Below are 21,162 nucleotides of genomic sequence, written 5' to 3'. Positions count from 1 at the left end.
GTCAGATTTTATTTTTAGTAAATGTGGTGGGACTTAACAAGTAAAAATAATGGACATTGTACTGCATATTGTCATTTCGTACAGTAGCCCCCCCCCCCATCCAAAAGTGCCTCATGGTGCAAGAAGACAAGGTTAGACAGCAATGAACAAAAAAGCAAATTAAATTGAGGAAAAAAAATAAGACAAGATGGATTACATTTGAACAAGATGTGTACCGCGTTAATGATAAGTCAAATATGTCCTCCATATTTCATTGGCAGCTTGAATCACACATACTGCATCCAAAGCAAATGTCGTCAAAACAATCCCTTCCAGTTTTTACAAAAATATGTCTCTCTCAATTATGCGCCCGAGCTGCAAATATTGAACACAACAAAACAATCTAAATGCAAATCCATGTAGAAACAAACCAAAAGAAATGGGGACATCCCAACTGGGCCGGGGAGCGCGTTTTGGCACTTGTACAAAAATGGTACAAACGATTTGAAAGAAGACGACAAAAGACATCTTCAGCAGCGGCCGTCAAGCGGGTCCAGAGAGAAGACGGCTCCCTCCAGAGTTAGTCCCATTTTGAACCCCTCCTGGAAAGCAGTTACACCAGTGTCAAAGAGTGTTGGAACTCGTGCAAATGGATGACACACATTCTCTAATACCTAAATGTGCCTTTAAACCAAAGATGTAGCATGCATCAACTGGAAAAAGAAAAAAAAAAAAGACTCTATAATGTTTTCATCTTGGGGAAAAAAAGAATCGTGACAGTGTTTTTCTTGAAAATTTAATTTCTATGGCATATAACGGTATATCTATTAGTAACTTGTAATCGGTGCCAGTCGTATGAGCAGATCTTCAACTGTAAGGATGGATCAAAAAGACCTTCTCAAAGCGCAACCAGCATGCATCACAAAGAAAAAAAAAGTCCAACAGATGACACGAAGGCAGAGAGAGGAAAAAAGTACAAACCATCTCTGACGCTGCAAGCAGAGGACAAAGAGAAACGTTTCAAAAGTTGTCCAAGTGTCAAGAATGAGGGAGGCAAAGCTTCAAGCACACAAAAGCATTCAATGTCGCCACCTGCTGGAGATACTCGGCATAAAAGCACCTCGAGCTTTGGAGGGCGCGGCCGTTTATGTGCGTGTGTGAAACCCGGATTGGGCAAGAGTGCAGCCAGCCTGTCAGTCAACTCCAGAATCGGACTTGGTTGGCCTGACTGCCAATCACCAAACGGTAATTGGCAGCAGAGGTTTTAAAAAGGACCCAATAGGGACGCCACGTTCATAGCGCATTTGACAGCTTGCACAAACGTTGGAATGGCGACAACAGCTTCACGCATCATTTTGGAGGAGGCCGACGACGTCACAGGAGCGAAATTCCAACAATTGGTAATTATGACAAGCCCACTTGTGCTCATTGTGTGTAAATTGTGTGTTCGGGTTGGGCTTTTATACTCAGAAGGTTTGAGGATTCTTTACCTGACCGACAACAAAACATGCTTGAAAAAGTCAAACGTTTTGACGAACGCCACTGAAAATGTCCTTGTTCGCTTATCCATGTTTGACAAGCATTTCTAAGATTGACCATGAAAAATGGCAGCTTGAGTTGGGCTTCCATCTTGCTGTCATTTGTCATGCTCACGATTGGCGCTCACCTGCATTTCATCCAGCTTGGACTGAATATCTGGAGGGAAGTCGGCCGAGCCGCAGGTGAAGGGATCAAACGGCTCTGCGCCAAATAGGTCTTTCCCTTCGGACACACACATTCACCAAGTGGGACTCAGACTTTTGCTGGCAGCAAAAAGTGAGGTGCGAGTTGGGCACCTATGTTGGGCGGTGCTGCGGTTGGCGGTGCTGCGGTTGGCGCTGCGGTTGGCGCTGCGGTTGGCGCCGCGGTTGGCGCCGCGGTTGGCGCCGCGGTTGGCGCCGCGGTCGGCGCCGCGGTCAGCGCTGTCGGGCAGCCGTTGCTGGCTCGCGTGGGTCCCGGCGCCGTCCCGGGCGAGAAGGGAACCATGTCAAAAACGTCTGTCGACTGCGCTTGCACGGAGACGCTCCCGGCCTGCGGAAAGTGGCGATCATCGGCGTAAGACGGACGGACAGAGGGACGGACGGCGGGCACGAGTCAACGAGACAAAAGCACAAAAAAAGAGCGCGGGAGTTTACGCGAGGTCGCGGGACGCCGCATCCCTCGGGAGCTTTAGGAGGAAGGACAGCGGATTTGGCAGACGGGGGCGTTAGTAGGCCGGCAGACAGGTTGGACTCTGGCGAGCTCATAGGCGTGAGGGTGACAGAGGAGATCTCCAGGCAAGAGTTGATGTCGTGACACCACGAGAGAGAGGAAGGCCGCCGCAGCACGTACGCTTGGTTAGCTTCGTTTACATACAGCGGCTGAGAAGAAAGAGGCCCGACGTGCGCCGCACGTGGTTAGTCGAGAGCTGCGGCGGAGACGACTGAAATGTGCGATCGGTCCTCACTGGGGGTACATGTGCGATCATCAACTGCTCTTCCAGCTCTTGGAGCTGCTGCTTCAAGTCTGTGTTTTCACTCTCCAGTTCTTGAATCTACACGAAAAACACAACATAGATAGATACAAACGGTGCAAGCTGCAGTTAAGTTGGAAAAAAAAAAAAAGTCGGACATACTCTTTTCTGCAGACTTCCAATCTGCTTCCTGGTTTCCACATCTTTGCCTCCGGACTCCAGGAACTTCTTGTAGGCCAAGTCGAAGGCTTGGCCGATGGTGAGCGTGATCTCTTCCGCCTGTGGCCATATTCCACTCAAGTGACGTGGAGCGGCGACTGGCTCGGCGGGAAGGTCGGCCACTTACACACTTTTCGCTGTCAAAGACGTAGCACTGGTGCTTGTTGCACTCGGAGTCCTTGCAAATGAAGGTGAATATCCGTTTGTCTGTTTTGTCGTCCGCGCAGAAGGATATTCTGTGTAACTGACAGTTGTGCTGCACCTCCTGGAAAAACAAAATGGCCGTCAAAGGGCTCGCACGGCGCCAAAAGCAGACGCTCCACGTCGAAGCGCTTACTTTCGTCTTGGGCTCGAGAATTTTCACGCCATAAATGGAAATCTGCAGCTCCACTTTGGGGGTTTTCTGTCCCTCTGACTTCTTGATGTGTCTCTGAAACTTCAATTTCCCACGTTAGTTGATCGGCTTTACCAGCGACGCGAGTCGGCCGTTGCCATGGCGCTGGCGACGTTCCCCTTAGCCGCTAATGACAATCATGAAACCAAGCGGCGTTCTGGGTCTTTTGTTCTTGTGTCATCAAAGACAAGAAAAGCGAATATTTAGTCCAAAGCGAGGTCTGGCTACGTCGGGAGCTGTCTGGAAGACGGACGGCGCTAACGTAGGCGCTGCTGCCCACTGTTGATTTATTGGCTCAACTGTGTACACTGTCGGGTTTTATTTTTTTTTTTTTTTTCTAAATCACTCTGGGATTTAACTTGGGAATTTGAAAACAGTTTTACGGTAGATAAATGATGTCTTTTATCACCCGCCGCGTCGAGTCACTAAATATCATCTACGCTCAGAAGGTAAAGTTCAAAGGCACCTTGCCAGTGGCTGGCGGGCGAGCTAATATTTATCACAGCAACCGTCTGCTCTGAGTTTTTAATCTTCATCTTAGTTTCACCACACTATTTATTTTTTTGCTCCTTCTGGCCGTAGTGTGTGGAGTCGTCCTTTTACCTTGAGCTTTCTCACGGCATCCTTGACAACCTCCGTTCCTTTCGGGGCCTCCACCTCGGTGTTACCAAGGAACTGGAAGAGAACGCAAGTCACATGACAATCACGGTGATTTTCAAGTGTGCCAGAAGTTCCAGGGCTGGTGTCACGATAGATCAATTCCAAAACCAAAGTGCAAAGTTTTCGATCGCAGAGCATACACCAATGCTGGAGCCCTCTCCAATCGTGGACACGGAAAGGGCGTAACGAGACTCCAGTAATGGCCGCGGTGTGATGAGTCGTGGCTCTCTGAGATGAACCCTCCTCTGCTTTTAATTGTAAGTCAATCTTTGAAAACATCTGGCAACTGAATTTGCCCTCGCCTCGAATTCTGCACGCAGCTCCATCATTCACCAACAGATGGAGCTGTCCAACACCATGGTGCAGCAGGAGCAGAAAACTGAAGCCGGCTTCTTTCAATATCAGGCATCATAAACGCGGGCGTGACCCGGGCCGGCCCTGAAACGAGCTCGAGCAGACGTCGGCGGCTCACCTCGGTGCTTCGAATAGCTACGAATCATTCCGAGGCTTTGCTTTTGTTTGCTGCTTGGCTTGCCAGCTAATGACGCGGCATGAAGCCCGCTCTATATGTGGATTACTGTCTTGCCTGGCCCATTACACCCAATAAAAGATGCCTCCGTGTCCTAAGCAAACGCTGAATTTCTTATTTTTATTCCACCGGTAATTCCCCGCTCCCTGTTTGAGGCCGTAGTATAAAAGCTAATCGGTTTCTCAAGTCTAACGGCAATAAAAACCAAGACTCCAGCCGCACTCGACAATAGCCATCGAATTCAAATGTTTCTGCAAAGACTTTGATCTACGGGAATATATAGGTGCACCAATCAAGATAAACAAATAGAAGAAATACAAATATGGCCAGAGTCGAAGAGGAGAAGCGTGACAGGCGAGTCCTCCCGGTCATTTTGCGGCGCAAACCGAGACGAGAGGCTCACCCAGCCGGAGGAAATAACAAACCGTGGCTGTCTCGGGAGCGGATGCAATTAACGCGGCAATGAGAGCAAAGATTTACACCTGGTGAGAGTCCATTCAAAGTAACGATCCACGCAAACGTGGCCATGCCGTTTGCGTTTGGTAATTGAAAGCTTTTTAGGGCCTTCTTTGGTCTGTTTCGGAGGTGAGATTTCAAAACGTCATGAGCAATTGATATGGAGAGCTTGTGGCGAAAACAAAAACATACCTTGGCGTTGTAGGCGATGTAGTGCTTGGCCAGGGCCTCGGGCATGTGCATCCATGATTTCTCTGAGCACAAAAACGCACCAGTCCGCATTTAATTGTCGACATTATTCTCACTTTCCAGTCAGCAAAGTCCCGATTAGTAGCCTCTCAAACAATCTCGCGTACTGTGGGATGTTTTCAAAGTGATTATTATGATTTTTATTGCTCAGAGTGGCAAATCCTTCTGATTGCGATTGGCCCAACAGTAGGCAGTCGGGGACTTTTTGTAAGCTCTGTTCCAAAAAGGAAAAAATGGTTAAGCTATTAAAAGCGACTATGGACCATAATCTCCCGTTCATGCTTGGCTCGGCAAGTTCTCCCTTCTACCATTGCAAGATCAAGCAAGCAAACGGTTCTGCAGGCTCACTTTTGAGATGTAATGGATCAATTGTGCAGCAAGAAGCGCATCATTTAGCAGCGAGCGATAAGAGCTCCGTTCTTTTCTAATTCATCTATGAGTGGCTTATCGCCACCTTCTCAAGTTGTTGAGAGCACTTAGGAGGTGAAAACAAATCACGTGTCCCGCCTTGTGCGTGTGCACGAGGCCGCATTGATCGTAATTAGTCTTCATTTGCGCAGCCTTCATTGTCATTAGGCTGAGCTATGAAGTTTTGCGCTGCGTGGCAATCACAGGCCAAACCTAATCACCATGAAAATACTCGGTGAAGCCGCCACGGGCTCAGAAAGTGTAGCAAAGGTTGCTCAATTTTGCACGACAGACGAGATCGGGTCGATCCGTAGCGTGTCGGCATTGAGCTAACTGGGCTGCGTTTACATTGTATGTCCCTCCTGAAATCAAGAAACGATGGATAAAGAAGTCTTGATTTATGATGCAGTGACATGGCAAACATGCAGACAAGCAGTATGCGCCACCAATCACGAAAAGAAAAGAAAAGAAAAAGAAAGCCACGGGCTCCAGGGACAACCTTTATCACACTTCTGCCGACATCAGCAATTGTACTGCGAGGGCACGCTCGTCTAAACACAACGCCTAGAAAATATTCCATTTGATATAGTTCAAGAGGGCAGCTGTGATGCAGACGTCATTTGGATTTGAAATGTGTAAATGTGCCATTTCCAAGAAGACCGTTGGATACAAATCTCGATATATTTCAATTTCATTTCGTATCTTGGAAGGAATACCGATGGCGGGAAGAGGCATCCACTTTTACCCAACGCGCGACTGAGCAGGCCTTTAAATAATCAAATAAAACGAAATAAGGTCGCAAAGGGATTTTGCGTCTTGGTTCCTGTTGACTTCAATTTTCGCCAAAGCCCAAGTCGGCTGTAGCAATCAGGAGAAGAGGGCAGCGGGGACATCCCCATCTGACAAATGCTCACAGCGGGTAATCTTCCACGCTCTGACTCCATTTTGGATTTCTCATTTGCGCTCATTTGCTCTTTCAATATTATTCCCGTGCGGGTGCTTTGTTTACTTTGTCTGGTTCCGGATGTCGACTTTTGCATCGATGATTTTTCTCCCTCGGCTCCTCAAGTCGAGCTCGGCCTTGTCCGTGTCTAACGTTATCTTTCAGTTTGGGTAATGAACGCTTCGGGGAACTAATTGCGTTCTCAGCCAAGCCGCTGTCAAGGCCGTCACAGCTGTCCATCACTTTGATATTTTTTCAAGGACCTTTGTCAAACAAAGCACGGATGGAATTATTTACAATCGTATCCGAGGCGATATCGATCAAATCTGTTGAATAAACACTACCATGTTTCACCAAAAGAATCACTTGAAAATGTAAACGGGCCGGTAGAAGTTGGCATCTTGGTCAATGTTCAGTTTGAGCCATTTGGACATTAGCACCTCCCCCTGCGCGTGCTAAACTCATTCCACATGTGAATTGTGGCGCCCAAACCTCATGATAGCCACCTGGCCTGGCCTGGCCTGGCCTGGCCTTAACCCTAACCCCTAACCCTGGTCTGGTACAATTTGGACAGCACCCCCAAATTGCTCCTGCCCTGATGAGTTGCAGCTGAAGAGCAGATGGTGACTGTTTTCCCCAAAAGGAACCTCCAAATTTTCATAGGCGGGGTCACCTCCAAATAGTGTCAACATTCCTCCAGCCCGGCCGGATGTTTATTTTCTCTGCAGTGCCCCATTTTGTTTGCCTTTTTTCTTTTTGATGTTGTTTTTGTTCATCTTTTGTTTGGACTCAACTCAGGCTATTTCTATTTATTGATCTAAATGTTGTTGGGTTTTTTCGGCTCACCTTTTTTCCTGTTGAAGGCACGATTCATAGTGGAAAATGTACGCCGCGCGGCGGCTCCTCCCCCTCCCCGACGTCTTCAGATATTCCACCTGGGAGAGCAGAGGAGAAAGCCATTTAACTCAAAGTGAGCGTCTGGCGAAAATAGGAAAACAACTCCGTCAGCTTTCCAATCTTGCCAGAGCGCGAGCACATTTATTCCTCGGGGGGCCTTTTGCGCTTACTGCCTCATATTTAACATCTTCATTTCAAAATATGAGAGGGGATTTTTTTTTGTCCTGAAATGCAAAGTAGAAAGTTAGAATGGTTGTTCTTTTTTGTGATCCTAAACCTGAAATGACTTTCAATCACAGAATGGAGTTATTCTTCATGTTTTCATTTTGCTTCCAAAATCCTTCGACGTAGTCTCAACTCTGCAAGTCCGCCACAACCGAGTGCTGGCGTGTCTCCCCATCAAACAAGTTTCTTTTTTTTAATGCATTATCCAGAGAGTTGAATAATCTATGTGCATGCAAGGACAAAATGTCCAGACGTGAGGTGAGTGGGTGGCTGTCAGCCACCACATGTCCCCTCCGATCAATATTCTCGACACTTTTACTGTGGGGAAATATGCCAGACTGGCCACCAAAGGTAGACAGATTGTTGCAAACTAATGACTTTTGCAATTTCACAACATGCGTTGACTGGCATTTTCCATTTAGCACGGCTCGCGGCTAATATTGCCTTCAAGTTAATCATAATGAGAATAAATAATCATAAAAAAAAATCATAATTAAAACAAAGAATAATAAAAAATAATATAAAAAGTGGTCAGAAAATAAGGAATGCCTCCAAAGCTGATGCTGCTTCTCTTTTCTTGCTCCTGAAAGTAAGCCACGCCGATGACGTCAAGTGAGAAACTTCTCCTGACACCAGGCTGTGAGGTCACTTGGCATGATTGGCGGCTTGCCGCAGTGTTTGGCCTGCTTTAATAGCATCCTGTCTGGTGACGGAGCTGCAGGAGAGCTGACACACACACACACACACACACACAGTCGCAGACTTGACACAACTCTGCCAACTCCCTCCGCAGTCTCACCATGTTGACCGACTGCAGCAAAACAGCTTGGTTCACTTCCAGGCTCGAACATCTCGGAACCCTGAGGCTTCACCGCTTGGAGAACATGAATATTGATTGCTCAACACATGGCCACACTCCACTTCATCAACAAATCCTAGCGCTAACGGAATTCTTTTGTGTTTCTCGAAAATATCTTTGTTTGCTTCGCGCACAAAACAACAAAACAAAAGCCGTGCGTCAGATAATCCCTGAAGTCTCACTACTTGAGATAGATAATAGCACGCCGATAGCGTTTGCCAAAAAGCTGGCAGAAAAAGGAGAAGTTGGAGATCCAACTGCTTAACATAGCGAGCGCTCAGGTGGTGAGAGAAAATCGACAAAGGTCCTTTTAGTCGCCTAGTGAAAATGCTACGCGCTAACAGAAGAACACGACTTTCTATTGAAGCGGCAACAAATGCCACTGACTCAACCAGTGGCAGGCACAAAGACGGCACCTGACCTCCCTCCGTCTCTCCCTCTGTCTCTCTCTCTCTGTCTCTGCTTGCTGGCATTTGGCAAAAGCACGCCAGCAGCAAGAACGCCAAGATGGAAGCAACTCACGTGCCTCGAGAGCACAAAGGAAGCCACGCTAAGGCTTTCCAGCTGCCGGCCAGATGCGGAGGACTTTGCAAACTCAACAAGAAACGGACATGCGATACTTCACCTTCGCCTCCCTCTAACCAACCGCCCACTGTTTGTCCGGAATTCTTTGGGAGTGCTAGCGAGAGGGCCCCCGAGATGTATGGTGGCGGACCAGACGTGACTTATAAAAGGCAGCTCGGCAAAGGTTGCAGTCTGACCTTTCTCCCTCCCCAAGTGTGATTCATCATCACGGCAGCGGCCTATAATCGGAAACGTCGGGTTCCATATCGTTGCAACGATGACAACTTGATCAGAGCGCCCCCGTTTTGGAAACGACATGGACGCAAACTTGGCACAAATACTTTGCCATGCACATTTCTTGCATGTGCGTGTGCGCGCCGAGGTGGGTCCTTTGGGTGTGGCCGTGCTTGTGTTGGCACGCCACTTTTTGACTCGTGCATGAGAAAGCGGATGTGGGCTTGGCCCCTTCACACTTGCCGTGTTATTCCATCTTTGAAACGCAGGTGTGGCGAACTCCTGGCCGCACATTCCGAAGCACAAGTCCAAGGCTTTCACTGAAAACAAAATGTCTCGTATCGGTCGGGCTACCTCGACTGTCTGACTCGTTGCGAAAGTAAATCTCAAGACTTTTGCTGACTCGGCGACTTGGCCACAGCATGCGCACTGCGCTTGAAGGCACCAAACCGCCACTGGCCACAGTTAAAGCGTGGCCCGTTTTTCACCCCGCCATTTCGATTGTTGCTTTAAGGCCTTGAACTGACTCATTATGAATTTGTCCCAAACCGATTGGACATCGGTGGTCCGGACACAAAGAGAGACTTTGAATGTTGAAGCTAACGACATCATGTGGCAAAGCCGTCCCACGGTCTTCCATCTCGCGAACGACGGCTCCAATTATTTGGACTTCTTGTCGGGCTTGCGTGCGTCTTTGTGGGCGGAGAAGCGGGATGGCAAACGCGTCTCATCTACTCTCAATGGAAGAAACGGCAACACGTCATCTCAAATCAGAAGACGTCACAAAAGGGAACTGACAGTCGTCGAATGAACATCCAGCGTGGCGTGCGGGATTGTCGGACCTGTGAACGCAAGCAGGATGTGGCAGCGAGTCTGAAGAAGGCCTTATTAAAAGCTGTCAAGAGTCTTTAGAACAGAGGCAGTCAGCCACAGCCTTGGGCAGTCACCCGGACTTTAGCCAAGCGCTACGATCAATACGCATTTGAGGCTACGTGTAAATCGAGTAACCAGAAAGGTAGCCAGGTGCCGATATTTTGGGAGCAGGGGAGCGTTCCTGTCCTCACGTCTCTTAGCAGCGGGAGTGTGGAAGAAAGTCCTCGCATCAGCAGTCAAACAAACACAAAGGTGCGTTTGGCCGGATGCTAACGGGCATAGCCGCGAGCAGGTTGGCCGATGGCTGAGAGAAAATTTCAACCTCAGCGGGCGTTTTCACAGCTTGCTTAGACACCTTTCCTCTAATCAATTCTCTCCCCTGCGCTTGGCCGGAAACCCGCTGTCGCAAAATGGAAGGCCCGTTTAAAAACGGCAACACTTCTTCTGGTGTGTGCTTTTAGCTGAAATTTCAAAATGATCTTGAGTCGACCTCTGGAATTTTTCCGTGTTGGAGAAGCGTAACACTGAGCAGCTGTTGAGCTGTCAAGGTCGGCTTGGAGCTCCTTCTGAAATTCCACCCAGTCATTTTTTTCCTCCCACAGCAACACTTTAAAAAAGTGAAGTTGTCGCTCTCCGACAGAGGCAAAGCAACTCTGGCTGATTGAAGCTCGACGCGACGTCACGATTTACGCTCGCAATCGGCAGGCAATATGAAGGCCCTTTTAATCACGGTGACAATCTCCTTGGTTCTGAACGAGGCTTTCGACGCCACCGTTTATATTTCACTGGGCCATATTTCAGCATCTCTGGCTGTCGTGAATAAACGCGCCATCATGAAGGCTTTTGTTTGCGCGCACGCAACCAAATATTCATCCGTCTCTGGCGTTTCACACAAATCCCGTGATGCGTTTCTGGTCTTATTAGTCTATGGCGGAAATGTTGTGTGACAATCTGAGGCAGGTCCTCTGAGGTATAAATGTCAGTGATTGGGGGGGGGGGGGTTGTTGTGGAAAAGGCTTCTGCTCCCCTACCGTTGTCTCTCCCTTCCCGCATTAACAAAGATGGAGTTATCGGATAATAGCTCACCTCCAAAGACATATTTGTAAAGTGAGCTTGAGCTCTTTTTTTTTTTTTTTTTTTTTTACTACGCCACACTCATCTAAAGGCTCTCCTGAGCGCCGGCTCATCTCTCGACAGAAAGAGACAAGAAAAATCACTTAGCGTCCGACCTGTAGGAGATGATGGAGCACTGCGGCAAGTGGCCCGCCCTCCTCCCTCCCGGACTGCATTAAGCTAATACAGTCTATACATGGTGATAGCCATTCACGTCGACGAAATGATTTGTCCGGCCGCCGATTTTGAGCTTTTAATGGAGACCCGGTGGGCCGCTTCATTTGCTATTCATGGCTAAATGAGCTGACTTTTGGAGTGAGAAGCCAGCTCCACCTTGGACTAGCTATCTAGGTGGTTGTCACGGGAGACCCGCCTCTGTTTATATTTGGCGGCTGGATCTTAAAAGCGCAGGACTCCCTTGGGGCATACATGTTGAACGTGTGAGCTGACTTCACTTTGATGGGAATTCATTTTGCCAAAAGTGAGCAAACAGGCTCTTTCTGGAAACACAAATCCCCTGCTTGGAACTTCTCTTCACAACTCCCTTAAATGGGTGCTTGTCTTTTCTCCAAAAGAGAGAAGTGGCTGCCTTTTTATATTTTAATTGTATTTATTTATTGTCCACCGTCAAGCAGTGCGCTTCACCTTTTTGGGGGCATTAATTTATCGCCACGCTCATTATGAGCCGTCAAACCCGATCGTCTGCATCCCGTTTGCTTACTTAATGAGGGAATCAATTTGCGGCCGGGGGAAGTTTTAATTAAACGATGAATCACATCATATTACCTTTGGACGTCTTTCAAGTAACGCTGCTCAACGTGCACGGACGAATGGGGCGGGAGACCTTCACGCTCCTGTGAACTCGTTGAGTTTTGATGCTTGAATAGGAACAAGGTTTTGAAAGAAATGAATCAGTTGTAATCATTGTGCAGGATCAGTCAAAATAATTGTGAGGAAGGTTGTTGCTTTTTTCTCCCTAGAGTGCTTGTGCAGCTTCACTTATTGCTGCAAAATTGCGCGACTGCCCCCAAAGGCATACAAGTGACGTGTCCAGTGTACAAGTGTGACTCCACGTCCACTCGCTGATCTCCTGCAACGGAGCCGATTGTCTTATCCTCTCCTGTGTTTATTTACGCGCTGCGGCTTTTGTGAAAATGAAACTCACATCTGATTATTTATGGAGCGGCGCAGAAAACATCCTGGCCGGCGGCGTGTGAGATTGTAGAAGCATTACCTTGAGTGGATGCGGTGGGGCGTAGGCGGCCTGCTTTCAGTTAGCCTGCCACGGGGGGAGTCCACATTGGGAATGAGGAAGTGGTTAAGACGGAATCGGCATGAAGCGGAACAGGAGAGGCGAGCGGCGCTTGGAGGTTCCCATTAGGGAAGTGGTCTTGGATCATTTTAGGCCAGGGGTGTAGAACTTATTTTTGTCATGGGCCGCATCAAAGTCATAGTTTCCTTCGGAGGGCCATTATGACTGTCGACGCCTTATATGATATACAGTATAGGCTACACAACAAACTGATGAGGTTCAAATATTTTCAATAGATGAATCCTAATAAAAATTGCTTGCGATTTTTCAATGTTTTGTAGACACTTTGTAATTTTAGTAGTGACACATGAAGTCGATGCATAATTGGTCTTTGCGAGCCACATGCAATGTGGCGGGCCGTATCTGGCCCCCGGGCCTCGCGTTTGACCCCCGCGTTTTAGGCTGTCAATCATTAGTAGCTGCTGGAGCAGCAGCGGCAGGCCACCTCGTCACGCCTGCTAAGTCAATGATTTTCCTCAGGGCCGACTCTTGATTAAAAGGAATGATTAAGCTTCTGTGGCCAAAAGGCATCTTGGTAAAGTGGGCCTCAGCAAAGCTTATCAGAGGGACCCAAATGGAAATGGTTGACGTTTTGCTTTCACGTGAACAATCAAAGAAACGATTGAGCGGAAAAGTAGCCTCGTTCACCCGCTGCGGCTCCCGATCGATTGACTCAACCTGTTTGAAAGGAGCGGCCATTGCTCGTAGAGCTGCGTTGCTCTCCCTGGCTTCCGGCCGTGTCAATACCCTGACATTCAACTGATATTTTGCGTTTGAACTGGAGCCACGGCTTTTAATGGACAACTTGGCGAGCAGAGCAAGCGCTCGGAAATGTCAATCTAGTCAGAAGTGGAACGGGAGGCCCGTTTCGAATGGCGTTCGTTCAAAGCCGCGCCGACTCAACTCGGGCAGACGGAGCCTCGGAGCGACTTCAGCGCAAGCGTGGGACACGGGCCAAAACAATCTTAGCGAGGGGGCGATCCTTGGTTGTCACCCTGGTGACAGACAAATGGCCTTGCGAGCGACTGAGCAAGCCAAACACATTTTCAGACTCCCTCGAGTTCATTTTGATGAAGCGGTTCAAGGCGGAGGTCAGGATCCTTCCACTTCCGCAATCAGCTCAAGCTAACCATGAAAAGGCAAACGGATCGACTCGGAGATGTCTTGGCATTCTTATATGCGCTTTCACGTGACACCGAAAAAAAAAGCCACTTAAGCTGTGATGTCGGACGGACTCGGCGACGGGCAAAGTGATTAGTATCCGTCACCGTCCGCTCCTCCCGGACTGCGGGGGCGAGCTTGACACGTGAATCGGGACCGAAATGGCAAAGCCGGGCAGCCGAGGCAGAACGTGAGCCCTGTCGACTGCAGCGCGGGAAACCGCTTTTAAAAGGTCAGCGGAAAGAGGAAAAGTATACTTTGGGAAAAGCTCTTGCTAGCCTTTGCGGGTGCATTTGGAAAGCGCAGCCGGCGCCTCCTCGTAGCTCCTGTCGCTAGCACGATTCGGTACCGTGGTGTGGGGCAAAAAGTCCAAACCAAACAATGGCTCCTTTCAATGGCGACTAAAAGTCTCTCAAAGCAGTCAGTCTGTCAGCAGCCCCAATGGGACTCCTTGAATCAGCCGCAAACGTGTCGGACAAGGTCGAAAGAGTGATTGACTTTGAAGAGATCTTGTAAAGACAGCCCACGGTGTCAAACGCTGACCCGAATCTCGTGAAAAGCAAGCCAGTCCGCTTTACGTGACTCAAAAGACTTTTGTAGTAAGCTAACGGCATCGTTCCCCGTTTGTGATGGCGGGCTTTGGCTGCCGTCCTTGACGATAGCCGCCATTATTCAGATGACAAGTTAAGCATTTGCCCCGCAGCTGACAAATATTCATTATCTTGACTTGGGCGGGCGTTTCACTTATTAGCCGCGTTTGTGTGTTGACATAAATCACGATGAGATGGCGGAATCAGAGGCAAGCGGGCTGGAATCAGCCAGCCTCTAATCTTGTCGTTTTCATTTTCCACAAGGAACAGATGCAAAACGGTTACGGATTAGCAGCTCTTTCATGTTTCCACACACGTCAACTGACACGGAAGCTCTTAAGATGGAAAGCTGAAGCCATGGCGACGGGGCTGCGGCTGACACTGACAAAACGATGAACATCGACTCCTTCTCGCCATGTTATCAGTCACCGCGTGTGATCTTGTTGACGGATGAGGCCTTTGCGTAAAGTCGAGAAGAAAGCCTACAACGGGGAACGTGCACGCTAATCTGACAGGAGGAATTCACCAATATGACAACAGTAGAAGGCTGCAGCAATATCCACATTGATGGATACAACAGCCATATTGCATATAATAACGATAACGTATAGATTGACCAATACAACTATATTGCATATAATAACTATAACGTATAATATAGCATATACCTATATATAATATATTGTTTGAGGTGGTTCCAGGTGAAAGTGGAGAGATTCAGTCTCCTTTCACCAGGAGATCAGAGGCGTCCTGATCACGGCGCCGATGATGTCACACTCGTCCAAATTAGCAAAGTCAACGATAATCAGACGGGACTGAGTGAGGATGGTTCCGTTCCCCCCCGTCCCATTTCCAATTTCAAGTTGGAGGCATACATCTGTCTGCACTCCGCTCTGCTCTGCTCTGCTCTGCTCCTCATCCTCAGCTCCAATATACAGCTTGATTGCAGGGAGAGGCTGTCATGAATGAATTGCATTGGCATTCATTTCAATGGACACAAATGATTTGAGATACAAATGCTTTGAGGTAGAAGCACGGTGTGTCTGAACAATTAAGCTGCCAACTCAAGGGTCAAGTTTACATAGTGAGCGTAAACAACGTCTCCCTGAAACGACAACATCTGTCTGTCTGTCCGTCCATCCATCCATCCATCCATCCATCCATCCATCCAGACAGACAGACAGACAGACAGACAGGAGTGAAGATGCCATCCATCCACAAGCTCTCAGCTGAGAGATTCGCGTGCGAAGCGCTCCTCCTGCGCAGCGTGTGAGCAGCACCACCACCTCCGACCGACCGACCATGTTGGTGCATGAGACTTGACTATGTCGCTAAATGCCATTCACAATATTCTACAGCAGCTTCTTCCTCAGTGCACTTTGCGTGATCTCGTGCATGCCTAAATGATTGTTTGTCGGTAAGTGGCCTGAGATTGGCCGGCGACCAATCCGGGTCGAGCCCGCTTCCCTCATCAAAGGTCAGCTCGATCCATCTATAGTCGAGGATGCATGAGGAAAATGACACTCGCATGATTTACTAACCCCCCCCACCACTCCCCCGCTTTCCCGATTCTACCAAAACATTTGGAGAGTAGAGGGAGAGCATATTCAACTGCGTTCAAAATATGCACTCGAATCACGAAGCCGTAATTAGATCGTGTTTTTCCAAACTAGAGAGAGAAAAGAAAGGCTCGAGCACCTTCTGCGGACTTGCGCAACAAACTTTCCCCCCGTTCTGCCAAGGCGCTGACCGCTCGAGCAATTCAGCAACAATTGCGCACAAGAAAGAGCGACCGAGCGAGCCAGCGAGCGAGCGCAACAGTCAACTTGCAACTTTTCGCTCGAAGCAAAAGAGACGCGTCTTCACTTACGGTGGACGAGTCCCCGTATCCCCACGATAAAGACCCAGCGAGCCTGCCTCTCCTCTCCTCTCCGGTCCGGTCTGGTCCGGTCCGGTGTCTCCCGCCCCTGCTCGACGCGCACATCCAACCAACAATGTCACTGCTCATTCTCCTCCTCTTTCTCCTCCTCCTCTTCTTCCTCTCTCTCTCTCTCTCTCCTCCCTCACGGCTTGTGACGTCAGTGAGCGCGCAGCCTCCAACGATCATGCAGAACATGGGCACACCAGCCTTTGGGTCACCACCGAAATTTGCTTGAAATGAAGTGGCACGCGACACGACAAAAACATCTTTCATCACGTAGCATTGCAATCCTGGTACGCAGTGAAGTCATCCATCCGTCCATCCGTCCATCCGTCCGTCCGCCCGCCCGTCCGTCCGTCCGTCCGTCTGTCCATCCTCATACGCAAGTGACAGATGGAAGTGACGCCTCAGCGGTTGTCAGCGCGTCCTCTTGTGGACGCAATTAGCAATGATTGAAAAGTAGCACTACAATGCAAACTCTGAGTTGGCCAACTGGGTTGCTAGAACGTGCAAGCCAGGGCGGTGTGCGACCTAATTATTCAAAGAGTCCGATAATCATGTCAAAAATGGGAATGCTGAGTGTTCTTCTCTCAAGGAAGCTGGCAGATTGTCAACTGGAATTGCCGCGCTTGTTCTTTGCCAAAGCGCCATGATTATCCTGATGACCCCCAACTGACTGGGCAACTTCACAAAGAACGGTGATGACGTTGCACTTTCGGTATGCTAACCCGCTGCGACGACGTGGTGACAAACGTGCGCATCGGAGCAAGCACTCTACGACGGCGCAAAACGAGGTCATTCAAACAAGCCGCTTCCCGTTCGGATGGATTCACTTGAGCTGTCATGTCATTGTCGATTGTCATTTCAAAACCAAAGGTGTCAAAAGCGTCTGTCAGTCTGCAGGTTTCAATTCCCAACCGAGGCGACGAGCGGCGTGTGTTATGTGGAAAATAGATTTTGTGCTTCATGCAAGGCAAATGCCAGCATCAGTTGGGGGCTGATGTTTTTGCTGCATGTTGTTTCCATGGGGGGAAAAAGAGAGACCTAGTTTACATCCACGAGTGTAAGAAATGAGCTCAGTTGTTATGTCACTGGTTCAATAAACAGGATCCATTTGGGGCCAGCCAAACATTTGCAAAAAAAAAATCTCCAATGGTGGGACAAAACGCCAGCGTGCAGGATCTCGTTTGGGGTCGTTTCCGTGCCGCACGGTGGCGACAACTTTGCTTATTGGACTGACAGAAAAAGCCTTCATTGTGCCGCTTCCGTTATATTCCAGATTTGCCGGACAATGACAAGCTTACAAGCGGGTCAAAGTAAAGGCGAGTCTATTTTCAGCTCGCGCCTTTGGAAGCGACTACGGTCGCAGCGGGAGCAAAGCGAGGCAAAGCTGCGGGCCGCTAATAGCTTGGCCTGGTGAAAAAGACAAGCCCAGCGGGGAGACAAATTCGTCTCTGACACAAGAACCGGGCGGACCAGCCGTGAGCTACAAACCGGCGGATAGAAAATCATCACGTGGCCAACACCGACCGATGCTCACCATTTGCATTCAAATTTGCATTTCCAATTTGTATCATTAGACAAGTGTGATTAGTGGGCGCTCGTGAGATGAAGGTATTAGCGCCAATCATCAAAGAGGCTTTGTTTGAGGACAACGCCATTCTTTCACTGGCCTGCATTTTAATCAGCCCAAATGAGCTCGAGCCCGACGGCTCGCCCGTCTCTGGTTTTCAAATGATGTCACTCGGCAGCTTCCGACCGAGGGCCGGGAGGCGGGGCTAAGAGTGCATTAAAGGCGCAAACTCTCTCTCAAATTGCAGGGCGGCGTGAAAATATTGCTCAGGTCATATTTGAAGTCTTCAGCTGGCCAAGAGGCAATGTGCTTTCACATTAGCGAGTGCCGTGTGTTTTTCTTCTTTTTGTTTCCAAGCCGGGCCGGCAGATTGTCTCATTAGGAGTAATCGGCGTATCAGACTTCATCAAAAAGGAATTGCTGCTCAAACCATGAAGGGGAGGGAGTGCGAGGGGAGCCGCTGCCGCCGCCGTAATGAAAATCTCCATAATAAAAATCTGATTTGATTTCCTCCCTGTCACTCAATTTCTGCCGGTCGATGACGCGGCTCAGCCTAAGCGTTTATCACACCTGATATTAAACCTTCCAAATGATCATTCGTAAACTGACACTGACGAGTCATGCCTTGAGATGTGACTTTTGTTTGTTCCGTGGTCACAACTCAAAACATAGCTCACAATCACAGGAAATGAAATTGGCAGGTGACAAAACAAAATATTGATCTTTTCCTTTGTGTGGCCAGATGAAGGTGAGCGGGTCAAATGCATTGTGTCCAAGCAACCAAGAGTAAAGCCGCCGGAGTGGCAAAATCCTCCAAAGGTTTGCAGTCAAGCGTGAAAGTGTCTTTCGGCCTCCGCTAACTAATCTCACCGTGGAAAAAAAAAACTGCAGCTGGCTCAGAAGGTCTTGAATATTGGCCGTGCATCAAAATTCTATGATTCATGTGATTTCTCATTTATTTTGCCTTGACTATAGAGCTCTTTCTCTTTGGCCTCACGCTTGATTTAATGGTGTAGTTGGCACTCGCTGTCATCTGCGTCCAAATGCACTTTATTTTTTATTTTTTTCATCGAGCGGTCGGTCGGGCCTTAGGCTTGTCTCGGGTCCAGACGAAATTGGTCGATAGCTGCCCCGTGCGCTTAAGCCGCTAAGAGGAGCATGGAAGGATATCTCATTGTCCAAGTTCTCTTAAGGGACCGGCAAAGGTGATTCTCGACTCCATCTAGCTTTGGTGCGGGGCGGGGCAGCTGTGACACCAAATGTTGAAGAAAATGGACACAAAGGTTTGAAAGAATGCCAAGCCAGCCCTTGATGAATGTTGGCACTCCACCAAGCAAATATGTCAATTGACCCGCAAGCAAAAGCAAAAACAAAAGAGCGCCGGGCGCACGCATTCTTCTGGGCCAGGCCCACCAGTGTCCTTTCGGTTGAATGAGCCATTCACCATTTTGGCATCGGCCAGCATTCGGCCCCTCTCGAGCCTCCGGTGGAAAACATTCTCAGGCAAATTGAGTCCCATGGCTTCCAAGGCCTTGATATTTTCTTGCATTGAGTGCTTCTAAACTCTGCAGAAAGAAAACAATTGTGCTCTTCGAGTGACCAAGGTTAAGAGACAATCGTGTACATAAACATTGCCGCTTTTATTGAAATGTAGTTTACAGAAAAGTTCAATGAAACTGTAGCCAGATCAAGCGAGTACAAACGAATTTGATTGAAAAGTGAAAAACAATTGAACTGTACTTGGATGGTGGTTCTTTCACCCGCCACTAGATGGAGCCAACAACTGAACTGTACTTGGATGGTGGTTCTTTCACCCGCCACTAGTTGGCGCCAACGTAGCACACAGTCAATTACTGCCCCTAGTCCGTCATGGTGACTAAGCCTGAGTGAAGTCCATTATTTTATCTGTCGGTGGGCAGACATTGTTGTTGTATGGTTTTTTTTTTTTGACTACTTTACAATTTACAGTTTTGATCTGTTTTTCTCCTTGCAGCTTTTCACTGCATAACTTACCCATCCGTGTTTTGTTTTTGACTTGAATCTTTCAAAAAGATGTCCCTCATATCTTATTCATTGGACTGTGCTAAGCAGCTGTCGTCATATTCTTCACGAGGCTGATAGCTCCGCTCCATGGTGTCCTTCTAAGCAAAGCCAATCAATGCTGGAATTTCATTCATCGCATTTATTAGGTAACCGTACGCTGAGTTCCAAACTGAAAACCGAAAATGAGTCAGAGCACTTTAAGGAGTCTCTCAAGGTCAAAGAGCGCACTGTCAGGTGACCAGATGCAATTTAGTGGACACTTATCTGTTCCCCCGGGCAGCTTGATGAGACATTTGGAGGTGAAAGACGTCAATGCACGTGCTGAGCTCATCCTCGTGGTAATTGGGTGACGATTGGAGATGCTTTGACCTCTGACCCCTGGTTATTTTAGGGGGCTTTCAATTGGCACTCCAGTCCTCAGAGGTGAATGCTGTAATTCTTTACCCTTTGTGTATTTTGACCAAAGAATGTCGGGGGGGGGGGGCACTTGTGAAACATGTGAGTCAGCAGAATCGCACTGTATGGCCAACTGCGAGTTGCATCCGCCCACCGAGCGCAAATTGAATTTCTCCTTGGGGGCGGCTAAACATATATTAAAAATCAGAAAGTGAATTTGTTCCAACAGCTCTTTAAGAGCGGCGTATTTGAGGAATTGCGTTTGCCGTTGTGAATGTCCCATCACACCTTTGGACAAATCTCCATCTTGTGTTTCAAATTGTATTCCAACTGTGACCTTTTCTTAACTTTAGCCTTTTACAAGTTTAGTTTTAGCCTTTTTTTTTTTTTTAATATTCACACTGAAGCATTGAATTGCTCTCTTGAATGCGTACTTATTTACAGCAATTTTTATCATGGCTGTTTTGCGTACGATGAGAGAGAGAAAAAAAAGCAAATAAATGTGTTTATTTCTTTCCACACAGCCATTGCCAGAGTCATTGCTGCGTCTTTCTGTCCTTGGGTATGAAAAAAATCCCCCCCCCCCCCTTCCTCAGGGCCAACAGAGGCAGCATATTCATAAAGCAGGCGACACCGTGGGCTGGTTACCAACAGAATGCAGATTTGAATTTTCATCCTAAAATAAAAAGTTACCCCAACCCCAACCATAATCCGATACTCGTGGAACAGCCGTTTGTGTGCAAAGTTACGGGCGGAATCCCTTCAGGCTCCGGAGATTGACATCAAGCTTCATGCGTGTATTGTCATGAGACATGAATGGTGTACACGGCGAGCAAAGTAATGAAGCAGACGTCACGTAGCGACTGCTTACGACTCCGGCTGGAGAGATTCGCCTTCGAGACAGCTGCTGTGACCAACGCCCGCACGCCCGCCCGCTTTCATAAAGGCCGCAATCATTTCACTCCGAGTGACGTCAGCACCTCATGCAGGTCACCTTTGGAGTTTGGTGTTTCAGGGAAAGTGCAACTTTTTTCGTCATCTGAGATGGCCGCTAAAAGGGCTAATAGCGCTAA

The 21,162-nt window shown here is 48.3% G+C and overlaps 1 protein-coding gene and 1 long non-coding RNA gene across 2 annotated transcripts; one reads left to right on the top strand and one right to left on the bottom strand.

Moving 5' to 3' along the window:
• Positions 1-6: 6 nt before the first annotated feature.
• On the bottom strand, positions 7-7,247 carry gulp1a (GULP PTB domain containing engulfment adaptor 1a). Its single transcript, XM_085920578.1, is given in 11 exon segments — positions 7-581; positions 1,646-1,769; positions 1,940-2,049; positions 2,154-2,378; positions 2,465-2,551; positions 2,633-2,749; positions 2,817-2,954; positions 3,027-3,125; positions 3,687-3,758; positions 4,921-4,982; positions 7,175-7,247. Coding segments are annotated over 11 exon segments (1,134 nt in total). The 5' UTR covers positions 7,203-7,247; the 3' UTR covers positions 7-509.
• LOC147051411 (uncharacterized) lies at positions 1,212-4,465 on the top strand. The gene is made up of 3 exons (XR_015067267.1): positions 1,212-1,379; positions 3,666-4,000; positions 4,083-4,465. It is a non-coding gene; the product is annotated as an uncharacterized LOC147051411 (long non-coding RNA).
• Positions 7,248-21,162: the final 13,915 nt, after the last annotated feature.

The sequence above is a fragment of the Syngnathus leptorhynchus genome, chromosome 9 (assembly GCF_054491065.1).
Source record: "Syngnathus leptorhynchus isolate UIUO chromosome 9, UIUO_Slep, whole genome shotgun sequence".
In the NCBI taxonomy this organism is placed as follows: domain Eukaryota; kingdom Metazoa; phylum Chordata; class Actinopteri; order Syngnathiformes; family Syngnathidae; genus Syngnathus; species Syngnathus leptorhynchus.
The sequence above is the reverse complement of the archived record's forward strand: the minus strand, read 5'-3'. Positions and strand labels throughout refer to the sequence as shown.